Source organism: Rhamphochromis longiceps, linkage group LG13 (genome assembly GCF_057381845.1).
Source record: "Rhamphochromis longiceps isolate RC_006_pf linkage group LG13, R_longiceps_female_GT1.1, whole genome shotgun sequence".
In the NCBI taxonomy this organism is placed as follows: domain Eukaryota; kingdom Metazoa; phylum Chordata; class Actinopteri; order Cichliformes; family Cichlidae; genus Rhamphochromis; species Rhamphochromis longiceps.
Genome location: NC_140569.1, coordinates 20323667 through 20341662, shown reverse-complemented (window position 1 = coordinate 20341662; position 17996 = coordinate 20323667). Strand labels below are relative to the sequence as shown.

Sequence of the window (17996 nt, the reverse complement as noted above, 5' to 3'; positions counted from 1 at the left end):
GGTTTAGGGTGAGAGCTTGTGATACAAACGGACCATTACTTCAGACCCAGTGTGCCAGTGCATAAAGTGTCTTATAAAACGATGTGTAATGTATATCTAGTAAGTTTATGGAATATTCTCCATGGTCACATTAGGAGCTTCACTGCTGTCTGCTCTGTTTGTTTCTCCATCAGAGCCTTTTCCACACTTTGTTGGCGTTATTGTGAGTATCAGACATGGCAGGGAGAGGGCTTCCTAACTTACCCCTGGTTTCTGTGTCTTCTCTTTTAACAGATACAATCTGCCTGTTGGCAAACAAGGAGGCCCGTGTATGATTGAAATAGCTGCAGATAATGGCACGGCTCAGCATCTCGAGGAGTACATCTCATACCCTGTGTCACAGGTATCCTGACTTCTCTGCACTCAAATCTACCCTTTGTACAACCATCATCTCATTTCAAACACATAATTATCTCTCAGTTATCTTATTCCTTTTACAGCACAGTTTGCCTTAAAAACATTGAAATGTTGGTACAGCAGTAATATCATCGCCCGTGGATCCCGATATTCTTCAGTAAATAATAATAATTAAAGAAATACGCATGTATTTCCATCGAGAGCCATTCCAGCATTTAAACGCTGCTCTAATAATGAATGCCACAAAGCCATCAGTGGCTTTTAGTTTTTGTAGCAGGGTTGTTTGTCAATGTCTTTGCTTATATAAAGGCTGCATTGTTATCTAAAATTTCTGAAATCTGCTAAATGTCATTGTGACAATTATGAAGTAAAACAGTATAAATGCAGCATTAATGTTAAAGAGCAACACAGGAAATATGCCCTGGCATTTATGTCATATAGACAGATGATGTTTACTGGCAAATTTTTTTCCCTGACATCCCTGCATTTTTGTCCCACAGCCCTATACATTTGGCACCCCCACAGTGCCAACAGACTCGCCACATTCAAATAAACAACTTATAGAACTCATGACAGCAGGGCCATCAGTAGATTGACTGTATGTTGTTGTGTGCTGCCAAAGCCCATTGCTTTATGAATACAAAACAGGCTTCAATTTAGAAAAAAGTGCATCTTTTACAGTATTATCTATAGATAATCACAATTGGCAAACATGTAAGCCACATCAAGCTTGTTCTATTATTAATCACAGGCTGGTCTTTTTTTTTCTGGCTCATTAATTTGATTAACAACACCTATATTTGTTATTAATTAATAATTTTGCTTTCACATTCAAATATGCAGAGAGAGTCTCAACCTTCCCACTGGCCCAACATGCCTCCCACTCCTCAGTGTGATTTATGGTCTTCTAATTTGAGATGCCAACATGTTTCTTTGTTCCTCATTCATTACACGAGCACTATCTTTGCTACAATTAGACATCACAGTGCTAAACTTTTTCTTGTATTGTCAGGTTTAAAGATGAAGTGAATGAGTGTGTTTCTAAAAATAAAAAAATACTACTTACACTTACACTTACACGCTGTGTATATTTGTGGATAAACAATACCAGTAAAAAGCTACTTGTAGTGTTTTGTATCAAATGAAGATCTTAATAATGTCTTGGAAACAAATATGTGCTTTAGTTATTTGTGTTGTATTTGTGTTGGCTTTATCTGACACTGTCAGCCAAGAGAAGAAGTGAGTGGGCTCAAAACTAAAGCCAGCTGTAGACTTCAGAGAGAGATAGCTGCTGTCACTTTCCAGTCTAGACTGCCGAGGCTAATCAGACAGCTTAGCAGATGTTGGTGAAGCAATATTGCCATCTATTTCACTGTTAGTATATGTCAAATTAGAAGTATCTTGATTTCTCACTAAACACTGTTATCTAGTTACTCAGGGCTGTGGCAAAGTGGCAGGCTGTAGTTTTCATTTTGGATCAGTTTCTTTTTAATTAGTACAAAGACAGGATACACCCAGCTATAGAGCTACTGTGTCAGGGTTCACAGCAGGCTTGCTGCTCTACTGGTGTATGAGACCAGATTGCATTCAATGCCCAGTAGCCGGTGCCGTAGGGGTATAATTACTCATAGATAAAGGGAATGAAGGTATACATGTAGATATATAAATACTAATAATATGGCAATCTTAAAATAATGTGGTGAAATGTAGTTGTTATTGCAGTACATTAAAGTGCTTAATAAGCAACATCAGTTAGTGTAGGAAAAGTAAGTTACAAGTAAGTTTCCTCAGTCTGGCTTGTTGCACTTTTCATGTTTACATTCTACACTGGTTATAGTTTTGTATTCTGTGTATATAAAGCTTTATTCTGGTTATATTTTTTATAGCTGTTGGTTTTCTCTGTCTTCTTGTTTTTGACGTTTTGTTACATGTATTTATATTTACATTTTCTTGACATTTTTGATTCATGTTAAACTAAACAGCACCACGTAGACCTAAGGGCAATGATCATTTCGCATACCCTTCACATACGTAATCATGGTTAGGCTCTAACCTGAAGGCCAGTATTTTTTTCATCAGACAAAGGAAACAATCAAACTTTTTTGAAGCGTTAAATGAACATATCTATTTTCTGGCTTTGAAATATTACCTCTACTTATTCACACTCTATCCAGTATTTACTAAGCAGAGCAAATTGGCTTTAAGCCGCAATCAGAAAAAGTGCAGATTGGAGTAGCAATTTAAGCCAGCGAGTCAAACGAACAATTGCCAAATTTCTGAAAACAAAAGCACTTAGTTGATTCCAGTAATGATCAAAAAAATTTACCAAGGGCAGTACAAATTAGCATAGGGTCACAGACATGCATGAGTAACCTGCCGTCAGCACAAATACAGTTACTTTTAATCTGACAGGCATAATATACGCATATGTTTTAAGGTGTTTGTGTACAACTTCTGATAAATACTACAAAGGGTCATTTGTAGTACCATAAGTAGTAGGATTGATGTGTGTGTGCGTGCGTGCGTGCACGTGCGCTCTCCATGGTCCTGAATTGTGGAGGGAAAAAAAGAAGAAATAACTTGAAAATTCAATCTGAAGATTTCATGTGTGTCATGAAATATTTGTTGGTGTGAGGCATGCCATGAGGCCCTGTGACATTTGTAAAAGTAAGAGTCAGATCTTGTTTGACCCCTTTAGAAGAACGAGAGGGAGAAAATGAAATGAAGGTTTGGAAGCAGTGGGCTCGCTGTGAATTCTGTTTGGAGGTTTTAGGTCTTCCTTGATTTTTTCCAGCGTGTTTTTCTTTTAATATATATAACAATGTATCTGTAGCAATCTATAAGCTGTGATAATGTCCCCCTACTGCCAATCAAAAAGAAACACAGCCCTTTTGACACACCCTCTCTTTTCTTGTTATAGCAGCAACTAGTGAAACCATGCAAAGTGTTAAAAGACAGAAATATTGTTTCTTTATTAGATAATGGTGCAATTACTAAAGCATTTTAAATAATCCCCTTGCCAAATGCTGTGGTCCGAAAGGGAAACACCTTCAAATATATATTCAATAAGGCTATCCACAAATAAAACACGGCCTTGGCTTTTAAACTTTTCACTATGCATCTTGAGTAAATCCACACAGTATGTTTTTTTCCTTGCCCAAAGATGGTTCGCACTAGCCCAAAGGCATAGTTAACCTCGCCCCAAGGTTTTTGTCTGTTTTTATTGTGGCCAAGTTTTACTCATCTAAACTGGCCTTACATGTGCATAAGAAGAATATGAAACAGATTCCACACTGCCTAGCCCTGCCTTCAAATAAAATTCGAAAATGAGCACACTGCTCGTGTGAAAGCGGTGCTGTGGGTCCACTTACAAAGTCATGAATTTTACATTAGTGGGGCTTTTCAAATGGACTCTTCTCATAAACATGGTAAACATGCTTGAAGGCACCATAAAGTCATACATTATCATCAGCCCATCATCATCACACAGCTACAGTGAATCACATACAAGCACAGTTTAGCATGTTTTAAAAGCAGCCATCACGCGCTGCTTGTTTTATATGAATCCTAAGCTTTTTTAAAGATACTTTCAAGGTCCTTACAAGTGTGGCTTCATTGCACATACATTCACAGGAACCCTGTCATGCATGTCTCTTTATAGGCTTTTAAATCTGCAGCGGTTATGTCATTTAAAGCTTGTATTGAGCCAACGTCCTAAATGATAATGTGGTCTAACACTTAAGTGTCCCTTCACTGAACACCTCCACTTCAGCTGTCCAACACTTCCTCCGATGCCAGCAAGCAGTTATGACGAGTGCCAAGGATGTATACATTCTGACATGACTGATGTGATTTTGTAATGGCAGAGACGAAACTGGAAACAGTAATATTCAGTGTACTTTGAGCTCTTCATACTGTTAACATCCAGTATATTACATGACAAGGTTGCATTTTATCACTAGTGGCAAGTGGCAAATGAGCTTTTTTAATCTCGTAGTTAAAAGAAAAGAGGCATCAGAGAGGCCAAGGCAGCGTACAAGAGAAGGATCGAAGACCACTTCACCACCAACAACTCACGACAGGTATGGCAGGGAGTTCAGCACTTAACCAACTACAAACCTGGCAATACCACGTTGACTGAGGGTAACGCGGAGCTTGCAGAGGAGCTGAACCACTTCTTCGCACGCTTTGAGGTGAAGGGACCAGAGGCAGCAGCAGCAAAAACATCGGACAGCAGCAGCCCAAGCCTCATAGTGCAGGAATATGAGGTGAGGCGCACACTGAGGGCAGTGAACCCCAGGAAGGCCACCGGACCAGATGGGGTAACCGCAAAGGTCCTAAAAGAGTGTGCAGACCAGCTGGCTGGGGTCTTCACTAAGATCTTCAACACTTCACTGTCCCAGTCCTGCATCCCGCCGTGCCTAAAGTCAGCCACAATTGTCCCACTGCCAAAGCGTACTAACATTAGCAGCCTCAACGACTACCGACCAGTTGCTCTAACACCTGTTATAATGAAGTGCTTTGAGAAACTGGTCCGACGTCACATCATGTCCTGCCTGCCACCCACACTCGACCCGCTCCAGTTTGCATACAGAGCTAACAGATCAACTGAAGATGCCATTGCTACAACGCTCCACACCACCATCTCTCACCTGGAAGTGCAGGGCCGTTACGCCAGGCTGCTCTTTGTTGACTTTAGCTCTGCTTTCAATACGATACTCCCGGACAGACTAATAGATAAACTGCTGGAAATTGGACTTCCTTCCACCACCTGCCGCTGGATCAGAGACTTCCTCTCAGACCGTGTACAGAGAGTTAGAGTGGGGCCTCATCTTTCCTCAGCCCTCAGCCTCAACACCGGCTCTCCACAAGGCTGTGTACTGAGTCCCCTACTGTACACTCTGTACACACATGACTGTGTTAGTTCCCACCCAGACAACACAGTCATCAAGTTTGCAGATGATACCACTGTGGTGGGGCTCATCTCAGGGGGAGATGAGACTGCATACAGAGCTGAAGTTCAGAGGCTGTCAGATTGGTGTGCAGACAACAACCTGGACCTCAATACCACCAAAACAAAAGAACTGGTAGTTGACTTCAGAAGGAGGAAGTCCGAGCTGCAGCCTGTCAGCATCAACGGGGAGTGCGTGGAAAGGGTCTCCAGTTTCAAGTTTCTGGGTGTGCACATAGACACAGACCTCCAATGGAGCTCTAACACCTCTGCGGTCTTAAAGAAGGCCCAACAGCGTCTCCACTTTCTGAGAATCCTCAGAAAAATGGACCTGAAGAAGGAGCTGCTGACCGTCTTCTACTGCTGCTCCATTGAAAGTGTGCTGACATATTGCATCGGTGTGTGGTTCTCCAGCTGCACCACAGCACACAGAAAGGCACTCCAGAGGGTCATCAACATGGCCCAAAAAATCATTGGACATCCTCTTCCCTCCCTGAAGGACCTGTACAGCACTCGCTGTCTCAAGAGGGCACGCAGCATCCTACGGGACTGCACACACCCAGGACACCGGGTGTTTAAGCTGCTGCCGTCTGGCAGGAGGTTCAGGCTGCTGAGGTCCCGAACAAATAGACTCAAGGACAGCTTTTACAACAGGGCAATAGCCCTGATCAATGTAAATAGCTGACCTGACTGGATACCTCCCTGGACTTTTTAGGGGGAGGTAACAATGTTTAAAACGATAACAATAATATTTATATTTATAACAAGGTGCAATAATAATTAATGTGCAATAATAACAGTGTGCAATACACATACACTTATTCTTCTTTTTTATACTAAGTTAATATACTGTGTTGTGTTGTTTGTTACGTTGTGATGTGTCATATCGTGTCGTGTTGTGTTATATGTAGTGCCGACGTAGGACAGTTTTTCCAATTTCATTGTACTACTGTACTATGTATGACTGTGCAATGACAATAAAGAGTTATCTTATCTTATCTTATCTTAACATCCGGTGTCCATAATTTGACTCAGAAATGTTCACATCAACACATTTCTCTTTTATTATAGTTTGTTTTGTTTTATTACCCATAAGACCTCAGAGTAAACCACAGGAACAGTTAGAATCTTTTAGGACAGAACTTGAAATCTTCTGTAGGTTGAAGAGAAATGACAAAATGTAAAGGAAGGAAATTTATACAGTACGATGGAATAAAATATAGGCACTTTTATGCTTATGTGATGTACTCGTTTGTAGCATTTTTGCAGACACAGCTGCAGTTGTTAAGTTGACTGTTACAAAAGAATAAGTTACAGGTTCACACAATTTCTCTATATTAGCCAAATGTTACCCAATTACCGCACATCAAAGGAACCTACCAGTGTTTTTTGTTTTTTTAATGATCATTATCTCTAGATATGTGACATCCAAAGAACTGAAAAAGAAAACATTACTCGGTGCTCATATTTCTCTAAACTTACGAACGCATTAATTTTGATGGTTAGTCTCACATTAAACATGGAATACATTAAATGCCCAGAATCCTCACTTCCCTTGCACCCACTGTTTTTTTTCCACACGCCATCCACTGCCTTTAATTACCCATTAACTTCACAACTGGAGGATAAGTTTTAACATAACAGTTAAAAAAGGCACAACATTTAAAACAAACAAACAAACAAAAAACAAACATGGGGTCTAGTGTAATAATGTAACAGATAGTGTAACTGACTTATTAACAAGAATAAAAGTTAGAGTCTAGGTGATACTAATACCGCATTACACCAAAGGGTAACAGTAGCTGAGTCGGTTATCTTTCTTCTTCATCATCTCAGGATACATTAAGGTCCTAATAATGTAATAGCAGTAATAATTTCACACACACACACACACACACACACACACACACACACACACACACACACACACACACACACACACACACTGTGTTTTCATACCTTTGTGGGGACATCTAATTGACATAATGCTTTCCCTAGCTGCTTACCATAATATATACTGCTGATCACTTATGTGTGTTAATTATTTATTTATTTATTTATTTTACAGGGGACCTTTGGACCCATATTTCTTGGGGATGTTTCATCTCGGTGGGACATGCATGACAAGAGTGAAAAAGCAGAGAAGAGATTCATTGGTTGTATCAAAGAACTTCAGGTCAACTCAAAGGAGATTTACCTGATGGGTGAGGCAGTTAGAGGGAGAAATATCAAGAACTGTGACCCTCCTGTCTGCCAGCACTTTCCTTGTCGTAATGGAGGAACTTGTATCAGGTAACGGGTCACTTTTTACCCTATTAAAGTTTACTTAATTATCTTTAAACCTGAAAGGTACAAAGAATATAGGAAATCCAACTGTCCTTCTTTATGGAGTAATAATACATTGGACTCAGTAACTTGACGTGAACTGCACCAGATTTGTATAGAAGACTGAAATTGCCAGAATCAAAAACCAAGAAAAAAAGAAAATAAATAAATCAGTATATAAATTAGAATGCCATTACATGCATAACTTGAATGTATCACATAAAATAATGTAATTGAAACCAATGTTGGTATTTATGTAAATATGGCTATTCACTAACCAATTCTTAATGCAAAACTCATCAGTTGTCAGCCTTATTATATCAGCACTGATCTAATTCCAGTGTGGGCGTACTGGAGGGTAGCTGTGCTCTATGGAACATTGGCTTGTGCCGTGCTATCAGTGCAAAAACAACAAACAAACAAACCAAAAAAAATTGTAACTTGATTTTTTGTTTTATTAAGCGAGAAAAATATTTGGCAATTTCTATGATAAACTGTCATCACACGACAGACATTTTTGTCTAGTTTTGATCTAAATTAGCAATTTCTGCTCTTTCTTGTATTCTAGCCACAATGATGCGCGTTATGAGTCATTGAAATGTCTGTAATGACGTCTGGAGCAGGCGGGTCAAGAACACTTCATAATGCTGTCTTTCTGCAGTAAACAAAAATAATTTCAATTAGCAAGCTGATTTATTTTTCTTCTTTTAATGGATGATGGCCTTCTCAGAAAGCTTGTACCAAAACACTGATTGCACTATGAACAACACAAAGAAAGGGGGTTCAGGTGAAAAAGCAACTGCTGGCTTTATTATATTGCTTTCCCTCAGCTTTTCCATGTCATGGATTCAAAAAGGTGCTGGGAACATTCCTCGGAGGTTTTGGTCCATATCTTTATGATATCATCACACAGTTGCTGCAGATTTGTTGGCAGCACATCCATGATGCCAATCTGCTATTCTGCTTCCCTAAGAATCTCTATTGAATCAAAATCTGGTGACCTTTGGGTACAGTGAACCCATTGTCATGTCCAAGAAAGCAGTTTGAGCTTTGCGACATGGCAAATTATCCTGCTTGAAGCAGCAATCAGAAGATGAGTACACTGTGGTCATAAATTGATGGGCATGGTCAGCAATAATACTCAGGTAGGCTGTAACATTTAAAAGATGTTTACCTGAGGCCCAGGTATGTCAAGAAAAAACCCTTGCCGCTATAAAAATGATGGTCTTACCAAAAATAAATTATTTATTCTCAATGATCCCAACTAAACCGCCACAAGATTGGTTCAGATCTCTAGATTCATATATGTCCAAATTCCTTTGGAAAGATAAACCCCCACGTATAAGCTTAAAAACACTACAAAAGACCAAGGATAAAGGAGGATTAGAACTACCTAACTTTCGGCACTACTTCTTAGCCAACAGGCTTCAATTTATCTCAGGATGGCTAAAACATACCCTCTTAGATGAACCTTGGCTAAATGTAGAACAAGCACTTTGCAATAATCTAGAGATTTCAGACCTACCATTTATCAGCTCAAACATCCAACGACATGAATGCTTCAAAAGCATCAACATCAGCTCTTCTCTGACAGCATGGTGGGAGTTTCTAAAATTGACGGCGTCTTCATTAATCCCATGCAAACGTACACCTATCTGGAACAACCCTGACATATTACAAAACAATAATATGATAAACTTTCCAGATTGGAGTGGTAAAGGAATCAAATATTTAGAACATATATTAGAAGGAACAGAATTTATTTCATTTGACGGACTAGTTACACAATATGGGATCAACAAGAAAAGATTTTTAGAATATCAACAAATTAAATCCATAGTAAAAAAGAAATTTAAACCAGATCAAGTTGAATTACAAACACCACCAAGTGTGGTTCAATTTCTTACTCTTAAAACCCCAAAATTACTATCCAAAATATACAGAATGCTTTCTAAAACAGATGAATCAATATCACTTCCTATTGCAAAATGGGAAGCGGATTTATCAGTTAACTTAGACCTAAACTTCTGGTCTCAGATTTGCTTAAAAACCTTTCATCTAATTAGAAATCCCAGTCTTCAATTAATTCAATACAAAATATTACATAGAGTGCACTATACAGGGCATCGGATGTTCAAGATGGGCTTTACGTCTACCAACAACTGCTCACACTGCCAAACCAATTCACCGGACAATTATATCCACGCTCTTTGGTTCTGTCCACCAGTTCAGAAGTTTTGGCGCGAGATATGTGAAGACTTATCGAAGTGTCTGAAATGTAACATTCCAACTTCCCCCTTAGTGTGTTTGTTGGGCAGCTTAGATAATGTCACTTCAGAAAAGAATATCGCCCATATGGTTTTCACTGCCCTATGCATAGCCAAGAAAACAGTCCTCATGAACTGGAAAAATAAAAATAATCTTAATTCTAACCAATATAGAAATTATCTATTAGATTACATTAGTCTTGATACAGCCTCTGCCACCACATCAGATCAATTGCTCTGGGCTCCTTTGATCAGCTCCATCCCCTAGTGGGGGTGGGGGGTCATAGTTTGGTCCCGCCTTCACTGTTGTGATTGGTGTGGGGGTAGGGACAGGCTTAGGGTGTCGGGGGGTTCCCCAGGAGCATCTTCCTTGGAGGGCTCAACCCGGGGTTGTGGTCATGGCCTATTAAGGGCTCTGTTGGCTCTTAGGTGATGGTTTCCTCGTGGCTGCGTGCAGCGGGGCTAGGGGAGGGTCTGTGCTGACAGACGTGGGTTACTGACCTGGTAGCCTGGCTGCCCCTGGGTGGGTCCAGGACGGACGTGGGGTTCTGGGGGTGCTCGGTCTCTGGGCTGGGGCCCTGGCTGGGCCTTGGGGGCTTGGGTCCTGGTTGGTGTGTTGCCGGGGTTGTGGGCGGGTGGGTGTATGGGGCCCCAGCCCTGGCGCAGGGTGCCGCCAGTGCATCAAGCCACCTGGGGGGCTCTTCAGCTGGTGGGGGAGGCTGTTACATCTTGCAGGAGGTCTCCTCTCTTCAGGAACTCACTCTGCAGGAGTGGGAGATACAGGAGAGGTGGAGGAAGATCTCAGCCTGGGCGTCTATTGTTTTGTGTAGTCTGGAAGATGAGTCGATGATGGGGTGGGTGCAGTTTTCTCTGTGGTGGGGTCGGGTGGGCTGTCCCGGGCTCTGTGGGGCCAGGCGGCGCGGCTGAACCGGGCCCTGGTCCGGATGGGCCTGGGACCCCTTAAATACAAGCGCGCTCATGCTCACAGGTGTACACACGGGTGCTCACACACACAAACAACACCCTTTTTGGCTCCTACCTCAAAGCACACTGTGCGCTGTCCATCTTACATGCTGCACAATAATGTTTAATATTTAGTATTTACTGTTATATTCCCATAGATCATCGTGATGTTGTTTATTCTATTGCTCTCTTTTTCTTCTGCTTGTTTTCTCTCTTTTCTTTCTCAACAGGTGATCCAGGTGATTGATATATGTATTTTTTGTCTGCTTATTTTGTTGGTTTTTGTTTTTGCCCTTCGTCCCTCTTCTCCGCTGTTTTTCTTTCCCTCTTTCTTTCTCCCCTTTCTTTTCCCCAGTCAAGTCTGTCCCGTTTTTAGCAAGTGAAAATAAAATAAAATAAACAATAAAAGGTGAATCAAATAGACCATAACGGCAAGGCTGGGATGGTCTATTTGGTAAAGTAAATCCGTTGGGCATCTTTCTTCGCCTTTAGACAATAATTCTGATGGCAAAAGAGCCAAACGGGACAGGCAAAAACCGTCATTAAACCACCAGCAGCAGCAGCCTGAATCATTAATTCAAAGCAGGATGGATCTGATTAACATGTTTTTATGTTATATACCCCACATTTTGACCCAACCATCTAAATGTCACAACAGAAATTCAAGACTCAACTGAACAGGGAAGGTTTATCCAATTTGCAACTATCAAATTTTGATGATGCAGTGTGAAATAGCTTCAGTTTCCTCTTCTTAGCTGAGATGAGTGGCATCTTGTGTGGTTTTCTGCTGTTGTAGCCCATCTGCTTCAAGGTTTGATGTGCTTTCAGAGATGCTCTTCTGCATGCATTGGCCATAATTAGTGGGAGGATTTTTGTGTTACTGTTGCCTTCCTGTCAGCTCAAAACAGTCTGACCGTATTCCTCTGATCTCTGGCATCAACAAGGCATTTCCCCCCTGAGAACTCCCACTCACTGAATGTTTTCTTTTTTTCAGATCATCCATTCTCTGTAAACCTTAGAGATGGCCATGTGGGCAAATCCCAGTAGATTAGGACTTTCTGAAATACTCAGGCTTGCCCTGCTGGCACCAACAACCATGCCAGGTTCAAAGTCACTTAAATCACCTTTCTTCGCGATTCTGATGCTCAGTTTGAACTGCAGCAGCTCGTCTTGACCGTGTCTACATGTTTAAATGCTCTGAGTTTCTCCCACAGTATTGGATGATTTGTGTTAATGAGCAATTGAACAGGTTTGCCTAATGAAGTGCTTCTCAGTGAATGCATACTTCATAATTAGATCCTTTAAATCACTTTTCTTTTAAATTAGCAACATATTCACATTACATCTACATTACAGGTGGGTTGTTTTGCAAGCAATGTATTTGTACACATACTCTTGGGTGTCTTTCTCCAGCACAGTATGATATGTGAAAAGAGCAAGCCAAGGATCAGTCAACCAAGTCTATGACTTATGGATGAGGCCATGATGTCCAGACTTTTACTTCCTCTAAAGCTTCAATAAAAACACTGGACCCACAGTTCTTGTGATGCAGCTTTTGTTATGCTCTTCCTGTGTGGTAAATGTCTACATCTCTACATCATCCCAGAGTCTGTAACATTTGTTCTATTGAGAATTTCAAAATTTGAACTTATGAGTATTCTGCCTCAGGTCTCAAATCTCCTGAAATAACATGTTCTTGCTCTGAAAAGTCGATGTAAAACACAGGACAGTAAATAACAGGAAGTGCTGCTGCTTGAGTTCCTGCCATGTGATTGTTTGATTAGATATTTGCATATTTTGCATTGACAGCCAGTTGAACAGGTGCACCTCACAAATTGGCCAGTTAGTGTGTTTTGGTCTGTTTAGAGCTGTGATTTCTTCTAAGGGAAATGGATCCATTTGTCTCAGGTGTACTATTTAGCCTATTTTCTCTGAGCTTATTGTTTTGGGTTTTACGAGCCAAGATTTTAAATCTGACTTTATTGGTGTCATCAGTGCAGTCAGCTGTTTTCAGCTAAAAGGCTCTAAAATCTTATTTTCCATTGTCTGTCAAATATTACGACAAGAGGTATCAACCAGCAGGTAAACATACATTTACTGGATGACGGGAGTTATTTCTCCTGGGAAATGATGAAGTCAAATGAGAGAGAAAAGAAAAGAGATATTGGATTTTAATTCATCAGGTCATCAGAATGTGTCGCAAATGAAATACAGCGTAACATCTGCTGGATGTGTGATCTTCTGTCATCTTGAAAGGAGGCTGGAAAGATGACACATGGGTGTTGTTTACAGCTTCAAATTAAAATCTCCCTAAAAGAGTAATGTAGCCATGGCCTGTTAATTTTCGCTTTTTCGTGTCAATTTTCTCTTGTCCACTAAAGGCAATCGCTACGCCAAGTTAGTCCTGCATGCCGAGGTGAATATGCAAAGATCTGCTCTTCCTTTATCTTTATCTAGTGCAGCTCATCAGACTGCCATCAGGCCCCACTTACCAGCCATTTTGCCTGTCTTTTTAAATATGCATTAACTACACATGATGCTCTTTCACCTTAGGTAATCCAGAAAATAGTTGCTCTAAATGCCTTCTTCATTGTGTTATGACACTATCAATTAACAGATGCATTTATTCAACAGGAAATGAAAAAGGACACCATGAATATTGGAATGTGAATAGCTCCAAGAATACCAATTAAGAGCTGGTGGCATTGGCTTGTCATGTGCGAGAGACTGGGCCTTGCAATTATCTGTGTGATGAATACGCGTTATTGCAGTATCCTCTTGAACCACACAGCATGCGGAGGTCACCAGGAGTTCAGAGAGCTCTGGTCTATGTGGTAGTTGCCCTGAATTGCACTACTGCAACATAATAAGATGAATAAGGACTTTTATCAGAAGTTCAGTTGGGGTGATTTTTACCACTGCCTGCTTTTAATGTGGCTCCTGTTCATTTAGGCAAGTAGAAATATCAATATTAAACCCAAGAGGATAATGGCTTGTGGCTGCTGTGTGATACATACACATTAACCAGCCAGGCAATCAGCACCTGAAAACTGTGTCCTTTTTATCTTCAGTGCCAGCCCTGCGATGGTTGATATCTGTGTCGTTTATAAATTTCGGCTGCAGGTCACACAGGCAGATGTTATTAGACCGAGTGTCAATGCAGTTTATTTTCAAGACATATACACGCATATAATCCTATTTTCAAAAAGGTTAGAAGACAGTGTAAATATAAGCAGAATGCATGGATTTGCAAGTCATTTTAATACTTTGCTTTATTGATAACAGCATAAGAAAAACATTCTGTTTATATTTCAGCTGTTACTTGCCGATATTATACAGACTTCTACCACACAATTGTGTCAATGGCTTCCAGCTTTGCATTCAGAGACTTCTTTAGATTCCGTGATTTATTTAATGATATTATGCACCTTGCATAATTAAATAGCCACATTAATTGTGCACACAAACAATATTCTTAAATTGTTGAACTGTTCGCCCACACTGTGTTTTACAGCACCCTGAACCCATCTCCATAGTTACTTCTGAAAGCCTCTCTGCGATCCTCTTTTTATACCCATTTATTGTTTAATTGGAGGTAAATGCGCAGACCTGATTTCATACAGTTAGATAATAAGTCAAAAGGCATCATGATGATTAGATAGTTTTTTAAATAAGTGTCTTGTCCCTGGATACTCTTCTCCCTGACTGTGAGTGTCCTGCTGGGGTGCTGATGCTGATGGCATCCCAGTATGCCTCTCTCTGTGCGTGCGCTGAACCTTTTGAGTGAGCAGTTGGCAGCGCCTGAGGGTGTCTGTGGTTAGGCTGCGAGCATTAGGAACCGATGTTTACTCTCCCCAGCGAGGTCCTATTTTGTCTTTTTGTGCTTATATCTAGGCCTTGTTTGTCGCATAAGCAAAATTTGATTTCAAGGACTTTGGAAAGTAATACGGCAAATAATTTTCTTTATAAAATAACAGCTTTTATACTGCTTTTTTAACCATAACACAGGATTGTATCCCTCTGTCTTTGTCTAATTTAAAATTTCCACAATGATCTCAAACAAGTAAGTGGGGCAGATAGCATGACAGGAAAAAAAAAAAAAATCAAGTTAGGGGGCAAAGAATTTTTTTCTCAGCCCTTTAAGCTTATTATCCAACATGTCAAGCTACTTCTTTAAGTCCATCTATCAAACCGGTAAAGTACAGTTGATGAGAGCTCTAACAAGGATGAAAATGACCCCAAAACCTAAAACTTGAGCTATAAAACCAAAGCTGAATTAGATGAAACATACTGAAATTCTGAAGGTAACTGCTGAGTTAGAAAATGATTCTCTGTGAGCCTGTAACTCTGACGAACACATTTCTAATAAAAGCATTTCTGATTTATTGTTAATGGAAACTTATTGATTGCAGCTGCTTTAGTGTATTCATCATGGAGTGAGATTGTGTGATCTTCTCAGGGAAGTAAAAGGAAACGAGCTGATGGTCTACAAGGATAATATAGGATAAGGATAAAATGAACAGAGCACATTGTATTCACACTCAGAGGAGAATATGTGCTAATTGGTTGAAGTAGAGATGGCGCTTTGCTGATTCTGTGGTGGCCGTGTTTTGGTAGCACTCAGTCCTCCTCATAAGTTCACTTCTGGCAAGTGTTCTTCACAAAGAAAGTGCAACTAATTTTACCTTAATCAGACCTCCAGCTATGCTTGTTTCAAAGTATCTATAAAATAACTCAAGGTCCAAGAAACAATTATTCCACTTCAACATAAGAAGCATTCTGAGCACAGTTGTGGTCTCAGAAGGATATTTCCAAAGAAAGCTCGCTCATTACAGACTTTATTGCATTTGCGTCTTTGAATTTTGGAGGACGAGTGCGTTCAAAACAATTCTGTGAAGATTTTTTTGTTAACTTAATTTTTATGTTGGTTTGTTTGCACTAGTAAACATGTTTAAAATAAGTTCCTGTATAACCTTGACATATTATAAGTAACAAATAATGATAATAGGTAAATGGAAGCAAGTTGCACACAACTCAATATGAAAGGAAAATGGCATTCAGCATTTAAATTTCCCGTGAGATCTGTTTTTTTTTTATCATTATTTTGACTCTAAATAAAGTGTAATGAAATACAATAGAGATTTTAACATGACATCTGTATCTCTCTATTGCTCTTACTAAATTCATTAATTAAGACTAAAACGCTAATGTGTTAATCAGTCTCTCAGTACTTTTTTAACACCCCCATCTAATGCTTCCTGCTGAAGATGTAAATCTTTTAAAAGGAGCCACATTTTAAATGTAGGTTAATTCTTCTTAAAGGCTAACAGATTTCCTGAAACAGCTGTGCGCTGTCACTCAAGCAGCAATAAATCCTGCATTTGCTGAGCGCTAACATGAGTTGTGGACAGATTTGATGCTCGATTGGCCTAAATATTGACTAAAATATTGATTTACTATTGACTTAAAGTAATCTGCAGCGGTCATGTTCATTGCATTTAACTACCCTGAAAACACCAGTTCAGTGACGCTGGTCTTTCGTGTGTGAGAGGAAAAAACAGCTCAGTGAAAAAGGTTTCGGTAGGCTTTGTTGGCAGAAATAAAATAATGTAAATTAGGATTGGTAGTTGTGTTATGTTTCACAATGAAACAACTGAAGATTCTTGACATCAAGTATTGTTTTTGACGACTACCTCTTAGCCACAGTGTTTCTGGTTAGCCGGAATTCAAAATTGTAATGTTTTGAAGTTTGTTTATACCAGATTTCTCAGCAGAGTCAGTCGGCAGGAATGATTATGTGACTTTGTGAATGCTTCCTCAATGTGTTGCTGCCATGGAGATAATAATGTCTCCTGTAGAACAGCCAAGAATTACAGCTGTCATGGATGATGAGCTCAAAAAGAGAGAAATTGATTGTATCGCTTTAAGAGCCTGACAGTGTGAGTGTGTGACAGATAGGCACAGGACACACAAATGTGAGTTTTACATGATGAGGACTCGCTTCACTTTGGGTTAATGTTATCTCTTGAAAACTTTCCAACAACTCAGCAGGATAAGTGCAACATGTTTCATCTCCTAAAAAGTGTTTTCCTCAAACTCTCTTAGAAAGAAGGTAGCTTTACCAACATGCTCGTGTCCTTGCAAAATAATAATGATGACAAAATGTGTTGGTTACTTTTCGGTTGTTACAGGCTAGAAATGTTGTTATTTCACCTTTCATATATAGATAGGCCTATTTTTCTGCTGGTTCTTCAAAATCCCTGCAAGATTAAACAAAGTTAGGACATTTACACTGTAAATGTCCAAAAGGCTTTTGATCAATGCCATCATCAGACACTTTGTTAGGTCCACCTGTTTAACTGCTCATAAACGCAAGCATCTAATCAGCCAATCACATGACATGACATGTTTATATTGTCAAGACAACCTGCTGAAGTTGAAATCGAGCATCATAATGATGAAGTGACTTTGACTTTAGGTGACTTTGAATGTGTCATGGTTTTTAGTGGCAGACGGACTGGTCTGAGTATTTCACATCTACTGGGATGGCTGATAACAGGCTGATAGGAAGGCAACAGTAACTCGCATAACCATTAAGACCACCACACTGGATGTGGTCTTCTGCTGCAGAAGCTGTTGTGCTGCGTCTGCACTTTTGGGATGTGATAGAACAGGAAATTTTTATAAAGGATGTTCAACCAACAAATCTAAAGCAACTTTGTGATGCTGTCGCGTCTATATGGACCAAAACTTATGAGGAATGTTTCCAGCACCTTATTGAATCCATGCTATAAGAAATTGAGGTGCACAGGAAAGGGAACTCCAACCCATTACTACCAAGGTGTATGTAATAATGTTTCCCTAAGTGTATTTTATGTTCAAAATCCCTTGGCCAAAGATAATTAGAAGTCAGCTTACAAAACACTGTGGAAACACAAATATATTGGGTATGTATTTAGTGTATGAAAAGATGACATGTTTGAAATATTTTGTAATGAAAAGAATCCCAGAGGTACTGTACTGAACGTTGCTGTGTAACTAACATTTTATCATGGGAAATATATCCAGCCGGTGCCATGCAGCTCTTTACACAA

At 39.9% G+C, this 17996-nt stretch overlaps 1 protein-coding gene across 1 annotated transcript in view; it reads left to right on the top strand.

Moving 5' to 3' along the window:
* Positions 1-17996, top strand: part of LOC146655767 (protein eyes shut homolog) — a 95092-nt gene that overhangs the window by 56326 nt on the left and 20770 nt on the right. Inside the window, exons 8-9 of the mRNA XM_085428894.1 lie at positions 274-382; positions 7416-7639. Coding sequence (XP_085285020.1) covers positions 274-382; positions 7416-7639 — 333 coding nt within the window. The remainder of the gene's footprint in view (positions 1-273; positions 383-7415; positions 7640-17996) is intronic.